The 19364-nt window shown below is 52.1% G+C and overlaps 1 protein-coding gene across 1 annotated transcript; it reads left to right on the forward strand.

Annotated features, from left to right (window-relative positions):
- The first annotated feature begins 44 nt into the window (after window positions 1-44).
- On the forward strand, window positions 45-18802 carry CDRT1 (CMT1A duplicated region transcript 1). The gene is made up of 13 exons (XM_029079905.2): window positions 45-1144; window positions 2663-2857; window positions 4644-4862; window positions 5026-5153; window positions 5690-5812; window positions 6844-6953; window positions 9652-9855; window positions 10457-10578; window positions 12250-12398; window positions 13679-13821; window positions 14735-14893; window positions 16428-16717; window positions 17649-18802. The coding sequence occupies exons 1-13, from the start codon at window positions 610-612 to the stop codon at window positions 18500-18502; spliced, it is 3231 nt and encodes a 1076-aa protein (XP_028935738.1). The 5' UTR covers window positions 45-609; the 3' UTR covers window positions 18503-18802.
- Window positions 18803-19364: the final 562 nt, after the last annotated feature.

The raw sequence follows: 19364 nt of genomic DNA on the forward strand, positions 1-19364 counted from the left end.
CCACCCCGGCGCTTAATACAGTGCCTGGCTCTTAGTAAGCGCTTAACCAATACTATAATTATTATTATTATAAGGCCCACTGCTATTGCTACTAATAATAGAGGTGCTTTGTAAAGGGTTCCTCCTTGCCAATCCTGATGTTAAGCAGTGGGGCAGATAAAAGACCTTCAAGCCGGTCACAGTCTCCGTCCCACCCAGGGCTTGTGATCTAAACTGGGGGCACGGGGTACGGGCATCGAATCCCCATTTTAGAGACGAGGCAAGTGAGGCACAGGAGTAAAGTGACTTGCCCACGGTCGGACGGTAGGCCCCGGGCAGAGCCGGGGTCAGAACCCCGGTTGGCCAAACCTTCTGCGCGGCTATACCGAGATATTCAGCAGCCACCAGCAGGTAGGTTCTAAGAGTTTTACGGTAGGCTCAGGTCTCCTAGGAACTCAGAACAATAAAGAGGATTCTACATCCGGTGCCCCCGAGGAGACCCAGCGGCTACCGCCACGGATGGCAGAGTCCCACCTGGCCCGGAGGCGACCACGCTCACGGCGTTGACTTTTACGGCTCTGGCTTCCAGGGGTTCACCTTCCGGGAGAGCCACCGGCCCCGCTCGAGACCATGAAAGAGCCCTTCCTGGACACGGAGAGACTGGAATTCCGGCTCAGCCTGGCCCCGGGCCTCCGTTGCGGAAAGAAAACCGACCTGGTGCCCGTGTGCGAGAAGTGCCAGTCGTGCGTGCTGGCCCGGAAAGTCTTCGTCACCCAGGAGTGGTTCCAGAGGTCCTCCGAAGGGCACCGGAGGAAGTTCCTGAGTGGCATCTTCCAACGGCTGAAGAGCCCCGAGCTGCTGACCTCCTTGTGGACGCTCCTGGGCCCCTCGCAGGGGAAGGACTTCCTGCACGCCCGGGCCTACCTGGGCCCCAGGCTGGAGGAGGAGGTCCGCGGCTCCCGGCTGGGCCACGAGCCGAAGAAGGAGAAGCTGGAGGTCGTGAAGCTGGCGACCTGGAAGTGGTTCGCTCGGCAGTCCTACTGGACCAAAGCCAACTTCACCATCTGTCTTCTGCAGATGTGCGGCCCGGCTCTCTTGAATTTCGCTGCCTCTCTGCTGAGGGACCAGGCCAGGCTGGTGGACCCGGAGCAGAAGGCAAGAGCAGGTAGGGACCGGAGGAGACGTCTGCCTTCGCGTCCGATGTCCTTTACGTGGCGGTGGAAGTCTTTCGGGGCCCCTATCGTCTTGAGGCTCTCACTCTTTGGCCTTGTCCCCCGAGCGCTTTACTAAGCACGATACACTACGTGCTGAGAACGGCGTGGCCTAGCCGGTGAGCTCACTGTCGACAGTGAATGTCACCGTTTACAGCTGTATTGTACTTTGCCAAGCGCTTAGTACAGTGCTCTGCACACAGTAAGCGCTTAATAAATACGATTGAATGAATGAATGAATGATAGAGCATGGGATTAGAACGCAGCCCCTTTGACTCCCAGGTCCGACTTTCTGCCAAGGTCTTACTTCGTGAAACAAGGAACCTAAAATAGGGGCCACGCTAAAGCAACAGTCTGCTCTTTATTTAGGCTTTTCTGAGGGCGAACAATGGCTCAGTTGTCCTCTCTGAACTCTAGTAGATTTTACAATGGGCTCCTTGACAACAAATTATTATTGTTAATTGCTGCTCTTTAAACACAGGAGTACAGCCTCACTCAAGGTTTTCTGGGAGGAAGCTCTCCTAACTGACCAGCAGCAAAAATTTCTAAGTCGAGTGTCCCCGGGGAAGGCTGGATTTAGAGGGAGAGTTGGGGTTCGGATCATTTTATACTCCCTGCCTTGGAAAACTCATGTCGTCAAGTACCAATCCGTCAATCAATTATTATTAAGGGTTTACCGTGTGCAGAGCACTGTACTAAGCGCTTGGGAAAGTACAATATAAGAGAGTGCTAGACTCGTTCCTTTCCCACAATGAGTTTACACTACCATCTTCATGCGACTCTTTTCCAAATCAACCCTAATGCTCGCCTCGACCTCTTCCCTTCTCTGCAATCTCCCATTTCCTCCTGCCTCCGAGTCACCTCTAAGTAGATCCTTTCCTGGCAGTTCAAGTTCATTACATTCAATCAATCGTGTTTATTGAACACTTGCTAAGTGCAGAGCACTGTACTAAGCACTTGGGAGAGTACAACGCAACAGAATTAGCAGGCAGGCACTTTCCCTGCCCAAAATGAGCTTAGTGTCTATATTAATTAAACCATATATTATATTATAATATAAATGTATATACTATTAATATATTAATAATAGTAATAATGGTTCTCGTTCAGCATTTTTTAAGACTGTAAACTCGTTGTGGGCAGATATTGCGTCTGCTAACCCTGTTGTATTGTACTTTCTCAAGCGCTTAGTATGGTCCTCTGCACAGAGTAAAGCGCTCAATATTTGTACTCTCCCAGGCATTCAGCACAGGGTAAGCACTCAATGAATACCACCAACTGATTGATTGATAAATACTATTGATTGTTTGATTGCCAGCGTTAGGACTTAAGGGTAGGCTAGGGATAGGATTCCGCTAGGGTTCCATGCTTCGGAAAAAGGATAAACTGCTAAAAATGATCGATTTAACCAGGCCGTTCGTTCATCACCATCAGTCATCGCCTTATCCTTGACAGCTCTCCGATTCTTTCAGAGCGCACAGCCGACGTACCAGTTGACACCTCCAAACGTGAGATTAAATTAATCCCCGAGAGAAGAAAGAATTTGTCGTCTTCCAGTAGCTCTTCGGTTTCCTTCCCCGAAACCCAGATCATTCCTTCCGCCGTCTCCCCTGAGAAGCAAGCATTCCTTCAGTACATCTTCCAAGAGGCGGATATAAAACACCCTGGTAAGTTGGCGATGAAGATAACGATGATGATAATAATAATAATAACCAATAATAATGATTGTTAAATGCTTAGTGTGAACTGAAACGAGTAATATGCAGCAGCTCCTTCATCCACCACCTTGGGAGGTCACACAAGGAATATCCCAGTCCCTTGTGGGACTGCTCGGGAATTTCCACTCCGATTCTTTGCCCAAATTATGCCGGGCGTTCAGACGCTCCTCCATTCCCGGTGTAGTCCCGGAAAGATACTCGGTAACAGAGATGTGGATCGATCCATCCGTCAGTGATATTTATTGAGCGCTTATTCTATTTAATGAGTGCTTATTCCACACTAAGCGCTTGGGAAAATGGAAAGGGATAGAGTTCGAAGACTTGGAAGTCCCTGTCCACAAAAAGATTACAGACAGGAAGGGGAGACAGACATTAAAATAAATTATTCATTCATTTATTCAATTGTATTTATTGAGCGCTTATTGCGGGCAGAGCACTGTACTAGGTGCTTAGAAAGTACAATTCAGCAACAAATGGAGACAACTGCTACCCAACAACTGTCTCACAGTCTAGAAAGGGGGAGACAGACATCAAAACAAGTAAACAGGCATCAATAGCATCAATATAAATGAATAGAATTATAGGCATATACGCATCATTAATAAAATAAATAGGATAATAAATATGTACATATATACACAGTGCTGTGGGGCGGGGAGGAGGGTAGAGCAGAGGGAAGGAGTCGGGGCGATGGGGAGGGGAGGAGGAGCGGAGGAAAAGGGGGGCTCAGTCCGAGAAGGCCTCCTGGAGGAGGTGAGCTTTCAGGAGGGCTTTGAAGCTGCGGAAGTGTGCTAGTTTGGTGGATGTGAGGAGGGAGGGCATTCCAGGCCAGAGATAGGGGAAATAGAGTATAAGGATACGTATGTAAACGTGGAGATCCCAAACTGTCTTCCTAAAGCCAACTCTCCTTTCCTTTCCTCCCTTCTCGCCAACGCCTCTACCGGAGGTCGGCTTTCGATCTTTGGTACCCTGCCACGGGGAAAATAATTCGCTGTCCCCTCCGCCATTACGTACGGTGTCATTATGTCATCCCATTGCCCGATCAGAATCAATCATTGGTATTGATTGAGCACTCGCTCTGTGCAGAGCACTGTACTAAGCTCTTGGAAGAGTACAATCCCACAGAGTTGGTAGGCCCGTTCCCTGCCCATAAGGAGCTCACAGTCTGGAAGAATGTATTGAAGTCATATTGGGTCCAATCTGGAGAGCCCTCAATCTGGGGTCCAATCTCTGACCCCTTGCTCCGGTGTCTTTGCAGTTCCCCGGTCACCAGATACCAATTTCAAGGTACTGGGAGCTCTCAAATCCAATACTAATAATAACAGTAATTGTTAAGTGCTTGCTATATGCCAAGCACTGTTCTAAGCACTGGGGCAGATATAAACTAATCAGGTTGGACACAGTCCCTGTCCCACATGAGGCTCACACTCTTAATCCCCATTTTCCAGATGAGGGCTCTGAGGACCAGAGAAGGGAAGTGACCTGCCTAAGGTCACACAGCAGGCACGCGGAGGAGCCGGGATTAGAACCCAGGCCCGTGATCTATCGACTATAACCACCCCACGGCCCCGGCCCATTCCCCTCGGCGGGCCCCCAGGCAATGGCCTCACTAGCCTACTGTCTGAGGCCAGGCCTGCCTCTACTCCACGGGCATCACATCACTGGCAAATGGGCTTCGGCGTGGAAAAAGCCATGCCGGGGGCCTCCGGTCACGATATCTCTTTCGAAACTCCAGAAACCCAGTCCAGGGTGGAGACGCTGAGTTCGAGGTTAAATGAGGAGAAGGTCCTCTGCGGGGAGCCCGTTCTGCCGTCGGAGAATGAAATGGCAACCAAGACCAAGGTCCTTCCGGCTTTCACCAAAAGAACCGCCTCTCGCTGGTCGTCAACCGGATTTTTCCGGTACAAGGATTTTATCCGCTACCTGCCCATCCATCTCTCCAAGTACATCTTAGGTAAGGACCTCTCCGGGCTTTTGGAAAGATAATACTGATAACGATGATGATACTAATGATAACAACAGCGGTTAAGCGCTTACTAGGGCGTCGAGCTCCGTTCTAAGCGTTGGGGAAGATATAGCTTCTCTGGGGAGAGTTGATTTGCTTTGTCTTCGCTTAGGCCTTCTGGACCCAAGCTCCTTGAATAAATGTTTCTACGTTAGCCGCCACTGGGCCATGCTGGCCAGACAAGTCAAACGGGACCACGTGACCCAGAAGTCCCTTCAGGATTTGATTGTCATGCTGCAGGTATTGGAAGAGTTGCTGCAAATGAAATGCCTACGGGCCGTACTCTCCGCGGTGCTTAGTCCCCCACTATTATTAATATTATGGTATTTGTTAAGCACTTACTATGTGCCAAGCACTGTTCTAAGCGCTGGGGTAGATACGGTCTTGATCCCCATTTTACAGATGAGGTAACTGAAGCACAGAAAAGTGAAGTGACTTGCCCTGGGACACACGGCAGACAGATGGAGCATGGCGTAGAGGCTAGAGCACGGGCCTGGGAGGCGGAAGGTCATGGGTTCTGACGTTGGCTCCGCCACTTGTCCGCTGTGCGGCCTTGGGCGAGTCACTTGACTTCTCTGTGCCCCAGTTACCTCAACCGTGAGCCCCACGCGGGACAACCTGATTACCTTGAATCTACCCCAGCGCTTAGAGCAGTTCTTGGCACTTAGTAAGCATTTAATAAATACTACAGTTATTATTATTACTATGGAGGAGCTGGGATTAGAACCCACGTCCTCTGAGTCCCTGGCCCATACTCTTTGGTTTTCCGCCTGCAGGGATCCTATCCTCGGGGAATAAATCCATCCTATGCCAGCTGGCACCTCATTCCGGTGCCCAAGGTCACTGAAGATGGGGAGATCATCAAATTCAAAGGTCACAAATGGAAATTTCGAACCAAGGTGGGTGTTGTTTGAGTCTCAGACCTCTTCAGAACTCTTAACTTGTGGGTTTCGAGAGTCTCCACCAGCTGCCTCACCCTTTCCTCTCCTCTCTCTTCTCCCTCACCTCCCCAAGTCACCCTCTCACACCTCACAAACTGTAATTTATTGTTTATGGTATTTGTCAAGCACTTACTATGTGCTGGGCACTGTACTAAGTGCTAAGGCAGATACAAGATAATCAGATTGGACCCGATCCGTATCCCACTTGGGACTCACAGACTTAATCTGCATTTTATACACGAGGTAACTGAGGCACAGAGAAGTGAAGCGACTTCCCCAGACATGCAGCAGAGCGGGATTAGAACCTGGGTCCTCTGACGCCCAGGCCCGTGCCCTTTTCGCCAGGCTGTGATTCTTCTACCTTAACCTAACGGTTTCACATCTGCGATTCTACCAACTGTTGATCCTCCCCTGCAAATGCACCAAGCCACATCCCCTCCCACCTGCAAATCCTCTTAAAAAGCCTCTTCCTCTGGGACAATTCCTTGATTAAACCCCAGCCCACCAATCCGGTCATCCCACCGTCATCTTAGCACACGTATATGTTTGCTCATTCATAATTCATTTGGTTAATTGCTGCCCTTTGATTTTGTTTAATCATATCTAGTCTGGCTCTTCTTGTTATATACTTGGCCATTTGCGTCTGCCCATCTGCCTCGGAAGTTCCTGGAGGGCAGGCGCTTTATCTCTTACTTTCGTTGTGTATTTCCAAGCTCCCGTTCCAGCAGTCTGTGCTCCATACGTACTAAAAATGAGGCCAATGAAGGTGCTGCCGAAGAAGAGCACGGCATCCTGGGAGGCTCCACCGTGGAGATCCCAAATCCATTCCAGATTCCAAAATGTTGCTCTCAACTCCATTCCCCGGGGCCCCATCCGTGGGACTGAAGGCGGGTCACTGCCTCCTCCGAATTGCCCAGGAAGGGCTCTGGCTAGGTGGGTCAAACGAAGCCCGGGAGCCTTTTCTCGATGCCCACTGTTTTCTTTTCTAGAACGAGTACGGTCTGGAGGCGGCCTATTACGGGCAGGAGACAGAAATGATCCCGATGGAAGAGAGGAACGTCTTCTGTGGCACGTACAACGTTCGCATCTTGACCGACGTGTACGTCCGTCCTCTGGGCGCTGTCGACCCCGGGACTTCCGGGCCTTCAGAAACTCACGCGGTTTAACTGGCCCGGTCTCCGCCTGCTCCCAGGCCACAGACCTGATCCTAACACGGGTCTTCTCTGCTCCCTCCGGCATGACGAACGTGGCCGGCCACGGTGGAGGGGTTGGGATGGTGGGGAGGAGCTCTGCAAATCTCTCCCCCGCCGTCCCCCGACCCCGGAGCTTGGCAGGGATTTCAGTCTGGTGGGAAGTGGAGCCAAGTCTGCCGCAAGCGCTTCGGGGAGTGTCTCAGTAACCGCCCCGGCCCCCTCTCATTTTCATCGCCAACTTTGTGAAGCAACACTGCCCAGAGGGAGAAGAGTAGATTAGGGATGATAAGCATCTCCTTTGCTCCCTGGCAATCAATCAATCAATCAGTGGTATTTATATTGAGCGCTTACTGTGTGCAGAAGACCGTACTAATCGCTTGGGATAGTACAACAATGAACAGTGACATTCCCGGCCCACAAAGAGCTTACATACATTAGATAGATATGGAAGCATGGGAAGCAGCGTGGCTCAGTGGAAAGAGCAGGGACTTGGGAGTCAGAGGTCATGGGTTCTAATCCTGGATCTGCAACTTGTCAGCTGTGTGACTGTGGGCAAGTCACTTCACTTTTCTGTGCCTCAGTTCCCTCATCTGTAAAATGGGGATGAAGACTGTGAGCCTCATGTGGGACAACCTGATTACCCTGTATACTCCAGTGCTTAGAACAGTGCTCTGCACATAGTAGGCGCTTAACAAATACCAATATTATTATTATAGATAGATAGAGACTGTGATAATGACAGACTGTGTCTAGCACCTTTCAGTGCTAAAACTTTGCATACTCTAATCTGATATAATCTACACATTTATGCCCCTATCTATAAACCACATAGCATAAATTATTTATAATAATGATTGTCATTATTTAGGCATGAGTAATGTCTGTCTCCCCCTCTAGACCATAAGCTTGTTGTGGGCAGGAAATGTACTTACCTACTCTGTTGTACTGTACTCGGCTCTACCACCAGTCAGCTGTGTGGCTTTGGGCAAGGCACTTTACTTCTCGATGCTTCAGTTCCTTCATCTGTAAAATGGGGATGAAGACTGTGAGCCTCGTGTGGGACAACCTGATTACCCTGTATCTATCCCAGCGCTCAGAACAGTACTCGGCACATAGTAAGCGCTTAACAAATACCCACATTATTATTATTATTACTCTGCCAAGCACTTAAAACAGTGCTCTAGACACAGTAAGTGCTCAATAAATACCTCTGAGTCCCTGGTCATGATGACATTTATATATATGTAAACGACTTTACCGAAAAACCAGAAAAAGCCCAAGTATTATCCAAACTAGATCGGACCAGATCCTTGCAGAGAGCTCCAGGAATACCCTCGTTCCCTCGAGCGTGTCTGATAAAGCAGCCAACATCTGTCTTTAGTGTCTATTTCTACTATAACACGGAGGGTCACCTTCTTGCATATTAACAAAAACTCGTGCTGTAGTGCTCACCCGTTCCTTTGACGAGCACTTGCTCACAACCATTCCTTCCCATCTCGCAGTGTGCCATCTCCCCAGTGGGTTCCCTTCTCTGAAAGAAGGTTCCCTCATTCCCTCATTTTGACATTTCTAGTCTGGCTCTACTTATTATATATTTGGCCGTTTGCATCTGCCCATCTCCTTCGTAAGTTCCTTGAGGGCAGGCGCTTTATCCGTTACTTTCCCTGTGTATTTAATAATAATAACGTTAGCATTTGTTAAGCGCTTACTATGTGCAGAGCACTGTTCTAAGTGCTGGGGTAGATACAGGGTAATCAGGTTGTCCCACGTGAGGCTCACAGTTTATCCCCATTTTAAGGATGAGGTAACTGAGGCACAGAGAAGTGAAGTGACTTGCCCACAGTCTCACAACTGACAAGTGGCAGAGCTGGGAGTAGAACTCATGATCTCTGACTCCGAAACCCAGGCTCTTTCCACTGAGCCACGCTGCTAGTATTTCCATAGCTACTAATGAGGCCAATGATGGTGTCAAAATGCCGGAGCCAAAATGCAGAGTGAAAACACGCACGATGGCCAACTGAGTGCAAAATTACCGGGCAACTTGTGTGGCCAAGCTGCCGATCGATCGGTCCATCAATATAGGTCCTGGAGGACCTGGGAGCTTGCTCGATCCCACAAGGGATCAGTGACTGGGCCCCCACCTTGAAGGATGGAGTCCGGTGGTGTTCCTGGACCACTTAGACTCCCAGGTTAAGAACTTGAAGGGTGCGCATTGAATCTGTCGGGATTTCCCAATCCATAACCTCTATTTCTAGGGCTAAAAGTTCCAGAAGCCCCAGCGCAGCTTCAAAGCCTCATCCAAGGCCCGTCTCCTCCAAGAGGTCTTCTCTGACTAAGCCCTCTTCTCCTCTTCCCCCACCCCTTCTGCGCCTCCCTGACATGCTCCCTTCATTCATCCCCCTTCCCGGCCCCACGGCACTTGACGTCCTTATCCGTCATTTTATTTGCTTATATTAACGTCCGCCTTCCCCTCTGGACCGTCGGCTAGTTGAGGGCGGGGGACGTGTCTTCTGTTGTATTGTTCTAATATCCTGTCCGTCATCACGGTTTACCGACCGACTTGAACCAGGCAGGCCGTCTCACGCTCCTACCTCGATGCCTCAGGTGGGAGCAGAACAGGGTGATTCACTACTGCGGCGGAGAGCTGGTGGCCTTGGGGTCCACGGATCGGAAGATCAGGCTGCTGGACGTCTTCCAGATGAAGGAGACGCCACCCGTGTTCCGAGGCCACGCCGGTAGCATCAGAGCCCTCATCCTCAGCGAGAAGGACTCATTTGTCCTGAGTGGGAGTTACGACTTGAGTATTAGGTCAGTGAACCTGTAATGTGGACTTTTCTTTGATTGATACATCTGTAATTCTTTATTATGATATCTGCAATTTAATTTATTATATCTGCAATTTTATTTATTGTCTCTAATTTTATTGACCATACCTGTAATTTTATTATTATTAAAGCTGTAATTTTTCACTGTATCTGTGATTTATTATATCTGTAATTTCACTTATTATATCTGTCACTTTATTTATTATATCTGCAATTGCATTTATCATATCTATAACTTTCTTATACCTGCAATTTTATATATGTGTACTGATGTGTCTCTCCCCGCCTCTGGACTATAAAATCGTGGTGGGCAGGGAATGTGACCGTTCATTGTTGTATTGCACTCTCCCAAGCGCCTAGTACAGTGTTCTGCACACATTTTAGCCCATTTTAGATACGATTGAATGAATGAATGAAGCCTTGGCCGGAGTGCTGATTTCCAAGCGGCTCTTAGTAATAATTATGATAATAATAATAATAATGGTATTTGTTAAGCGCTTATCGGGTGCCGATTACTCGTTACTGGTAGTCCGAGGAACTGACCATCACAGATGTAATATTTTCTGTTGGTTTTAATTCTCCAGGTGCTGGAGTATGGTCACTGGTTCCTGTACTAGAATCTTTAACGGTCACACGGGAACCATCACTTCCTTGGATTTATTCGAAAACAGACTGGCTTCGGGATCAAAGGACTGCCAGGTGAAAGGTCAGGATATGACAACTCGGACCTCTTCTGCGGGAAGGCAGGGTGGCCTAATGGACAGAGCACAGGGCTGGAAGCCTGGAGGCCCGGGTCCTGATCCCGGTTCCGCCACCCTCCCCCTGCGGGAAGCAGCACGGTGTAGTGGATAGAGCACGGACCTGGGAGGTAGAAGATCACGGGTTCTCATCCCGGCTCTGCCGCTTGTCTGCTGTGTGGCCTTGGGGAAGTCGCCTCACTTCCCTGTGCCTCAGTTACCTCATCTGTCAGATAGGGATTAAGACCGCGAGCCCCACGTGGGACAATGACTGCGTCTAACCTGATTTGCTTGTAACCATTCCAGCACTTAGTAGAGTGCCCGGCACATAATGAGTGCTGAATAAATATCAAAATTATTCTCCATCACTGTCCCACATGGGGCTCACAGACTAAGTAGGAGGGAGGTGAGGTATTGAGTCCACATTTTACAGATGAGGAAACCGAAGCCCAGAGAAGTTAAGTGACTTGCTTAAGGTTACACAGCCGGCAAAGTGTCAGAAGTGGCATTAGAATCCAGGTTCCCTGACTTCCAGGTCTGTCCTCTTTCCGCTACACCTTGCTGCTCCCTTGGCACTTCTTGATCATAATGGTTGGCATTAATAATAACAGTAAAAATAATCGTGGTATTTACGAAGAACCTATTATCAATAAGAGCTTAGTACAGCGCTTTGAACGTGGTAAATGCTCAAAAAATACAATTGAACGGATGAATCAATCAAGCCATCCTATTTACTGAGCACTTACTATGTGCCGAGCACTGTACTAAGTGCTCGGGGAGAGTACAATACCACAGAATTGGCAGAGACGTTCCCTGCCCTTAAGGAGCTTGGAGGGGAGACAGACATTAATAGGAATAATAATATGTGCCAAGCACTGTGTTAAGTTCATTCAGTCATCTTTATTGGGTGATTACTGTGTGCAGAGCACTGTACTAAGTGCTTGGGAGAGTACAACGCAACAATGAACAGTCACATTCCCTGTCCACAATATGCTCACAGTCTAAGTGTGGGGTAGATACAAGATCCTGTACCGTGAGGGGCTTTAAATCTCTCAGCGCATTGACCTGAGGAAAAAGCCTGGGTGGGAATAAGAAGTGACGTCGGTCACCGGTTTGGCCTCAGCCCATGAATGCCATTCATTCATTCATTCATTCATTGGTATTTATTGAGTGCTTACTATGTGCAGAGCACTGTAATAAGTGCTTGGAAAGCACAATTCAGCAACAAAGAGAGGCAATCCCTGCCCATATGGGGCTCACAGTACAGAAGGGGGGAGAAAGACATTGAAACGAGTAAACAGACATCAATAGCATCAATATAAATAAATTAAATTATAGATATAGACACATCAAAATAAGTAAATAGGCATTAATAGAAATCAATAGAATTATAGATATGTACATATATACACAAGTGCTGTGGGGCGGGGACGGTGGAGGAGAGCAAAGGGAGCGAGTCGGGGCGATGGGGAGGGGAAGGGGATCTGAGGAAAAGGGGGGCTTAGTCTGGGAAGGCCACCTCTCCCCTGGAGTTTTTTGGTGCCCCGTGGATCCCCGCGGGGGCTCTCCACGGGATGGAAGAGGAGGAGAGAGTGGAAGGGGCAGACCTGAGCTTGGATTTCCCCTCCGTCTCCCCTCAGTGTGGGACATAATCAGCGGGAAGTGCCTGAGAACCTTCAAACACAAAGATCCCATTCTGTGCACCAGAATCAACGACACCTACATCGTCAGCGGCGGCGAACAGGGACAGGTCAGCGTGTGGCACTTCGACTCCGACACCCTGGTCAAGGTATCGTCAAGACACGGCCCCGGCTCCACGTCTGGGCTGAGGCTTTCTCCGGGTCCGAGGGCGCGGGCTTGCAGGGAATTTGTCTACCGACTCCGTTATAGTGTACTCTTCCGAGTGAGGATTTGTGAATTCCCATCCCTTCTCCACTAAGGATCCGGGAGTTAGGAGATGTTGTCTCCCCTGTTCCCGCGGAGAACGCCCCCACCCACAACCCCTGGCCCGAGGGATGGGAGACCCCCCGCCCCCGCCAACAACCCGCGGCCCAAAGGGTGGGCTTCCTGGCCTCTGGTCCCACCTCTCAGTCTAAAAGACCTTTGGTCCTCGGATACGCTGGCGGCTGCGGGCTTGGAGGAGGAAGAGGAAGCGTTACCGATCCCGAAGCCAAGTCCAGATCTGGGGACCGCTTGGGCAACCCAGAACTGGGGTGCTGAAGGTCTAAGCAGCCCCCCCGATGCCCCTGCAGCCCCGGTAGGGCAAGGGAGGGGAGGGGAAGGACGTCAGAACTCCTGGGACCAAAATACCCTCTGTCGGGCAGACACACGATCCTCTCCAAGGCCAGAGTCACATCCGCAGACACGGCGCCCTTCCAGCCCTACGGCTTCGTTTCATTCGATTTGCCCGGGGTAGGTGATCTCTAAAACTGGAATCTCCTCCATGTCCGTAAATCATGGCCAGTGAGCGATTTGATTGTTGCAGCCGGTGGCTTCATACAGTCAGGCTCTGGGCAAAGTCCCGTTAAAGACTGGCTCCGAATCAATCAATCGATGGTATTTATTGAGCGCTTACTGTGTGCCGGGCACCGAACTGAACGCTTGGGAGAATACAGGACAATAGGGATGGAAGGCAAGATCCCTTCCACTAGGAACTTATGGCCAAAAGGGGGAGAAAGACATTAAAATAAATTACAGGTAGGGAAAGCAGCAGAGAATAAGGTTAGGTACCGAAACGCTTTTGGATTGGGAGTGAGATAAATATCCAAGTGCTTCAGGGGTGCAGAGCCAAGTAAGAGGCGACGCAGAAGGAAGGGCAAATAGAGGAAGTGGGAGGCGATATCCATTCGTTCATTCAATCGTATTTATTGAGCGCTCACTGTGTGCAAAGCACTGCACTAAAGCCCTTGAGAGAGTACAATTCAACGGAGCGGGTAGAAACGTTCCCTCCTCACAACGAGCTTGCAGTCGAAATGGGGAGGCAGACATAAATATAAAGCGATAAAACGCATTTAAGAAAAAAGAAGAGGAGGGGAAGTGCGGACGAAGCATGACTGTTTTATTTTCCAGACTCTGAACGGTCACGAAGGATCAGTGAAGTGCCTCTGCTTTGACCGGTGGCATCTCCTGTCGGGAAGCATGGACGGCTACGTTTTGGGGTGGAGCATGGTGGGAAAACACCAGCGATGCTTGACGGCTTTCAAGCATCCAAGGTGGGTGGCGGCTGGGCCCTTGGCAAAGGCGGCGGGACAGGCCGGTGACCCTGGGGGGGTGGGTCAGGTGACCCAGGATAGAGGTGACACACCCCCCCCCCCAAGCCAGATGGAGAATAGGAGAAACCCCTATTGGCCCAGTTCTGTGGCCAAACCATTCCCTCTCTTGGAATGGGAATCCTCTTTGGGCTGTGGGGTGAAGAGAAAACCTGAGCTGTGGGATGGCAGAAGTGTTTATAATCATAGTAATCATCGAAGTAATAAACGTTAAGCACTTACTATGTGCCAAACATTGGGCTGTCTCTCTCCCAGTGCTTGGGAGAGGACCCTGGGCTCAAGACCCTTGCTCGGGTCAAAACGTATATATATATATTTTTTCTTTTTATGCTATTTGAAAAGCGCTCACTACGTGCCAGGCTGGGGTAGATATGCGGTAATCGGGTTGGACACAGTCCACGTCCCAGGTGGGTCTCATAGTCTCCATCCCCATATTACAGATGAGGTAGCCGAGGGGCAGAGGAGGGAAGTGACTTCCCCAAGGTCTCTCAGCAGACAGGGGGTGGACGGGGATTAGAACCCAGGTCCTTCTGACGTGCGGCCCGTGATCTATCCACTCGGTCACGCTGCTTCGGGCAGGTCCCAGGCAGGGGGTGGCCTCCCCGAGTCTGGTGGCGTGGGGGTGGGGTGGAGGGGTCGGTTGGGATGGGGGCTGCCGGCATCTCAGCTGGGCACTTTCCGTGGAGGCGATATAGCCGCTTTCCGGGCGAGAGTCATTTCCTGCCGTCACTGTGCTCGCTGCATCCGTTACTGGGCCGGGATTGTCTCTCTCTGTTGCTCAACTGTACACTCCAGGTGCTTAGTACAGTGCTCTGTACATAGTAAGCGCTCAATAAATACTATTGAATGAATGCAGGGAGGTGCTCCACGTGGCTTTCCTCTACCTCCGGGTCATCAGCGGCTGCGCCGATGGGAAAATCCGTATTTTTAACTTCTTGACCGGAGCCTGCCTGAAGATCATGAGAGTCAACAGCCGGGGCGACCCTGCCAACTCCTTCTACATCGAAGGCAACAGGTGGGTGGGGGCCGGAGCCGGCGGGGCCGACCGGAATGGCGTTTCGTTTGGGACAGTTCTCCTCGTGCGCGGAGTCGGCCCCGGGGTCAAGGGGGTCACACGCTCGGGCAGAGACGGAACCCCGGTGACTTCCCGCTCCCCCTGAAAGAGGCAGGTTTTGCAGATGGGGTGCTTGGGGGCGGGCACGGCGGAGCGTCAATACAAGAATAACGGCCAGATGGGGTCCCCGTGATGGATGTGACCGGACGTCCCACTATACCCTGAAGGGCCGTGGATTTTGGGGTACTGGTTTTCCCTCCCCCTCTCCGGAGTCCTCTGTTGGGGCTCACGGAACCCCATTTCCAGCTGGGTGGCTGAAAGGGAGCCCCGTGTCTTCCTCCGCCTCGACGCTTTCTCGTGGGCCCTTTCCCACCGGTGCTGGCTGGGTCAGCAGGGCCCCAAAAATCTAGGTCTGGGAGCCCCTCTGCTCCGGAGGGAGCCCCCCAGTTTGGGCCTGGGCGGGGGGCTCAGCGCGTGAGAAGACGGAGGCGCTTCTAAGTTCTCTCCAGACCTACCTTCCCCTCTCCCACCTTGTTCCTTCCCCCTTTCCCACCTCTCCCTTTCCTTTCTCGTTGAGCACAACTGTGCAGAGAACTGTACCAAGCGCTTGGGAGGGTTTCCCCTTCTTTACTCTTTCCTTCTCTAGAAGCAGCGTGGCTCAGTGGAAAGGGCCAGGGCTTAGGAGTCAGAGGTTGTGGGTTCTAATCCCGGCTCCGCCGCTTGCCAGTTGTGCGACTTGGGGCAAGTCACTTAACTTCTCTGTGCCTCAGTTACCTCATCTGTAAAATGGGGATTAAAACTGTGAGCCCCACGTGGGACAACGTGATCACCTTGTATCCCCCAGCGCTTAGAACAGTGTTTTGCACACAGTAAGTGCTTAACAAATGCCACCGTTTTATTCTCTTCCTCTGATTTGTCTCCTTTTTCCCTCCGCTCTTTGCCCTCCCCCTCTCCCCATCTTCATTCTCTCCCCTTCTCTCTGCCCCCTCTTTGTCCGCTTTTGGCCGCCAGCCCTTCTGGATCAGAGCATGGTTTAGTGGCAAGAGCCTCGACTTGGGAGTCAGAGGTCTTGGGTTCTAATCCCGGCTCCACCACCTATGAGCTGGGTGACTTTGGCTACCAAAGTCGCTTCGCTTCTCTGAGCCTCAGTTACCTCATCTGGAAAACGGGGATTAAGACTGTGAGCCCCGCGTGGGACAACCTGATTGCCTTGTATCTATCGCAGCGCTTAGAACGGTGCTTATTGTTATTATTATTATTATGTCGTACTCTCCCAAGTGCTGAGTATAGTGTTCTGCACATAGTAAGCGCTCGGTACTTACGACCGATTGGTTGATTGGGAGAGGCCACGGCGAGCGAGTTTGGTAGACTCCCTGCCCACAAGGAGCTTCTAGCCTAGAGGGAGGTCGTCCTGAGCGGCGAAGAGGCTTGCCTGGCCTAGGGTGGGGGTGAGCTGGCCTGGCGGGGCGACTTTGAAGGGTTTCTTTGGCCTTAGGATGGTGATCAACACGGACAGCAACATCCTGATGTTCCAGTTTGAGAACATGCAATGGGATTACACTAATGACCAACAGAAAATCATGACCAAGAGCGGGAAACCCAAAACCTTCAATTCCCCCAAGCAGGCTTCTCTTCCCGAGGGGGCTCCGAGTCAAAAGCAGACGAAGCCCACCTCGCGCAGAGTTTCGGAAGAAATTCAAGTCAAGGCAAAGTACTTTCCCAGGAAGCGCTCCGCTCCCTTCCTGCACCTGCCTCTCTCCTCAAGGAGCCGATCGCCTCCCGCAGGTACCCCTCAGAAAGTCCGGCCGCTCTCAGAACCGTCCCTCTGACCGATCCGTCAATTAATCGATCGGTGGCATTTATTGAGCCCTCACTGTGCGCAGAGCGCCCGACCGAGCGTTTGGGAGAGTACCGTACCACAGGGTCAGTATATACGTCCTTTCGCCCGAGTTGAGCTGATGAGCCGAAGAGAAGCGGCGTGGCCTACTGGATAGAGTACAGCCTTGGGAGTCAGAAGGGCCCGGGTTCTAAACCCGGCTCTGTCGCTCGTCTGCTGTGTGACCTTGGGCAAGTCACTTCTCTGTGCCTCAGTTCCCTCATCTGTAAATCGGCGATTAAACCTGGGAGCCCCAGGTGGGACGTGGACTGTGTCCAACCTGATTCCTTCGTCCCTACCCCGGTGCTTAGAACAGTGCCTGGTGTATAGTGAGTGCTCATGAAATGCCAAACAAATAAATAAATATATAAAGAGCAGGGACCGAAATGTTCTAGGACCGTAAGTGGTTTATCCCGGGGATGACTTATCTATCTTCACTTGGGCTCGGTAGAAGGCGGGAAGGCTTGTCCGAGCGGAGGAGCGTCCAGCCTCTATTCGCTCCCTGTGGACGATAACGTATGTTTTGTAGACACCTGGGAGATTTTTGCTTTCCCCTCACTCGGAAAGAGCGGAAAGAGAACGGGGCTGTGAGTCGGTAGACCTGAATTCTAGTCCCAGCTCCGCCACTCGTCTACTGCGTGACCTCGGGCGGGTCGCTTAACTCTGGGCCTCAGTTCCCTCAGGGGGATTCGATACACGTTCTCCTACTTAGACCGTGTGGGTCCCGACCCGATCGGCTCGTATCCACGTACTCCAGCGCCGAGCCCGAGGCCGGATACACAGGGAGCTCCGAACGAATACCCCAATCCCTCTGATTCTCCTTCTTCTTTTGAAAACCAGGCTCGGAAGCCTATCGCTTTCCAGCGGTGGAGGCGGCCGAGGCGATTCTCCGGCGAGGAAAGACACGGGGCCCGTGGCCGCCCGTGTCTCCGGACCAGCTCCTCCTGACGGTCGGCGCCCTGCAGCGGGCCCACGGGGCCAGCGAGGCCAGGAGCCAGGCGCTGGGCCGAGACCACGTCCGGAGCGCCTGGGAGCCGGCCGTCCTCCCCCGGGGCCGACCCGGGAAGGTGCCGTCCTTCAGGGGCCCGCCGCCCCCCGAGCCGCGGGACCCGGAGGGCCGGGCCGAGGACATCAGCCTCACCTGGGGGTTGAAGAAGATCACGATGCCATTTGAGATCCAGAAGCTGCGACCCGACGTGAAGCACTCCCTGCAGGGCCCCGACGTTCGCTCTCACATCCCCGAGCCCGTGCTCGTGAGGTCCAGGTCCTGCGGCAGCCTGAAGAACGTCCCCAGGAGAGCCGAGCCCAGCCCGCTCGGGCGGGTCGGCATCCCCAGGGACGGCGAGGCGCGTCTGATCGGCCGCCTCATTGGCCTCCGGGCCATCCAGCCCGAGCACATGGTCATCGGGACCCCGTGGGGGACGGCCCCGCTCCCCAAGGAGAGGCCGCGCTTCACCGTGCCCGACCCCTACCGCGTCGACGGCGGCTTCCGTCTGCTCACCGTCAGGGAGAAGGAGGAGCTCCGGGATTCCCAGCTGGCCAGCTTCCAGGCCATGATGCCCAAGGGCCCGGCGGACCCGGACAGGGCCCGCCGAATCTCATGGCTCCGGAAGATCAAGGGCCTGCCGATCGACGGATTCACCAAGGAGGGGAAGACGGCTGCCCCGGAGCTCGGCCGCAATCTGTTCATCTGAATTAGGGGCGGCCCTGGCCCGTCGTGGGGGGACCGCAGGCACGGGAGAGGGGTTTTTATTTCTAGGGAAGGGGAGGCCTGACCGCCGCTCAGATGTGCCCCCTCGCACCTGAGCCCCGAGGAGGAGCGTCTTAGAGTCTGAGGGCCAGCTCTGGCCACGCGGGCGGTAGCTGGAGACGGGAGCCACGTTCGACGCTGACAAAGGGCTCTTTCCCCGCCGTAGGAAGGCGGCCGTCCCCACGTTCTCAGAGGCGGCTATGCCATCCAGCCGCCCTCGGAAATAAACGCTCAGGACTCCGACGCTTTGTCTCCGCTCGACCTCTCCGGGCACTCGACGGGAGCAGACGTCGTAAATGATCATGGTGTCTATTAAGCTACGGGTCAGGCACCGTTCTGAGCGCTGGCGTCGATACGAGCCCCCCCGTCCCAGATGGGACTCACAGTTTTCATCCCCATTTTACAGGTGAGGTAGCTGAGGAACAGAGAAGTGGTTTGCCCGAGGTCGCGCACAGCAGGCAGGTGGCGGAGCCGGGATCAGGACTCAGGCCCGTCTGACTCCCACGAGACCCTCTTGCTTCTATTAGTTGTAGACAGTGAACGAGTAATACTGAGGGTATTTATGAGAGTGATAGTGATTTTACTCATATTTAGAAAGAGTAGTTGCAAATAGTAATTGAAATAGTGCTTATAGTGGTAAAACTAGTTGCCTAATAATGTTCGTATTTGTTAAGCACTTACTATGTGCAGAGCACTGTTCTAAGCGCCGGGGGAGATACAGGGTCATCAGGTTGTCCCACGTGAGGCTCACAGTAAATCCCCATTTTACAGATGAGGGAACTGAGGCACGGAGAAGTGAAGCGACT

The sequence above is a fragment of the Ornithorhynchus anatinus genome, chromosome 15, assembly GCF_004115215.2.
Source record: "Ornithorhynchus anatinus isolate Pmale09 chromosome 15, mOrnAna1.pri.v4, whole genome shotgun sequence".
NCBI lineage: Eukaryota > Metazoa > Chordata > Mammalia > Monotremata > Ornithorhynchidae > Ornithorhynchus > Ornithorhynchus anatinus.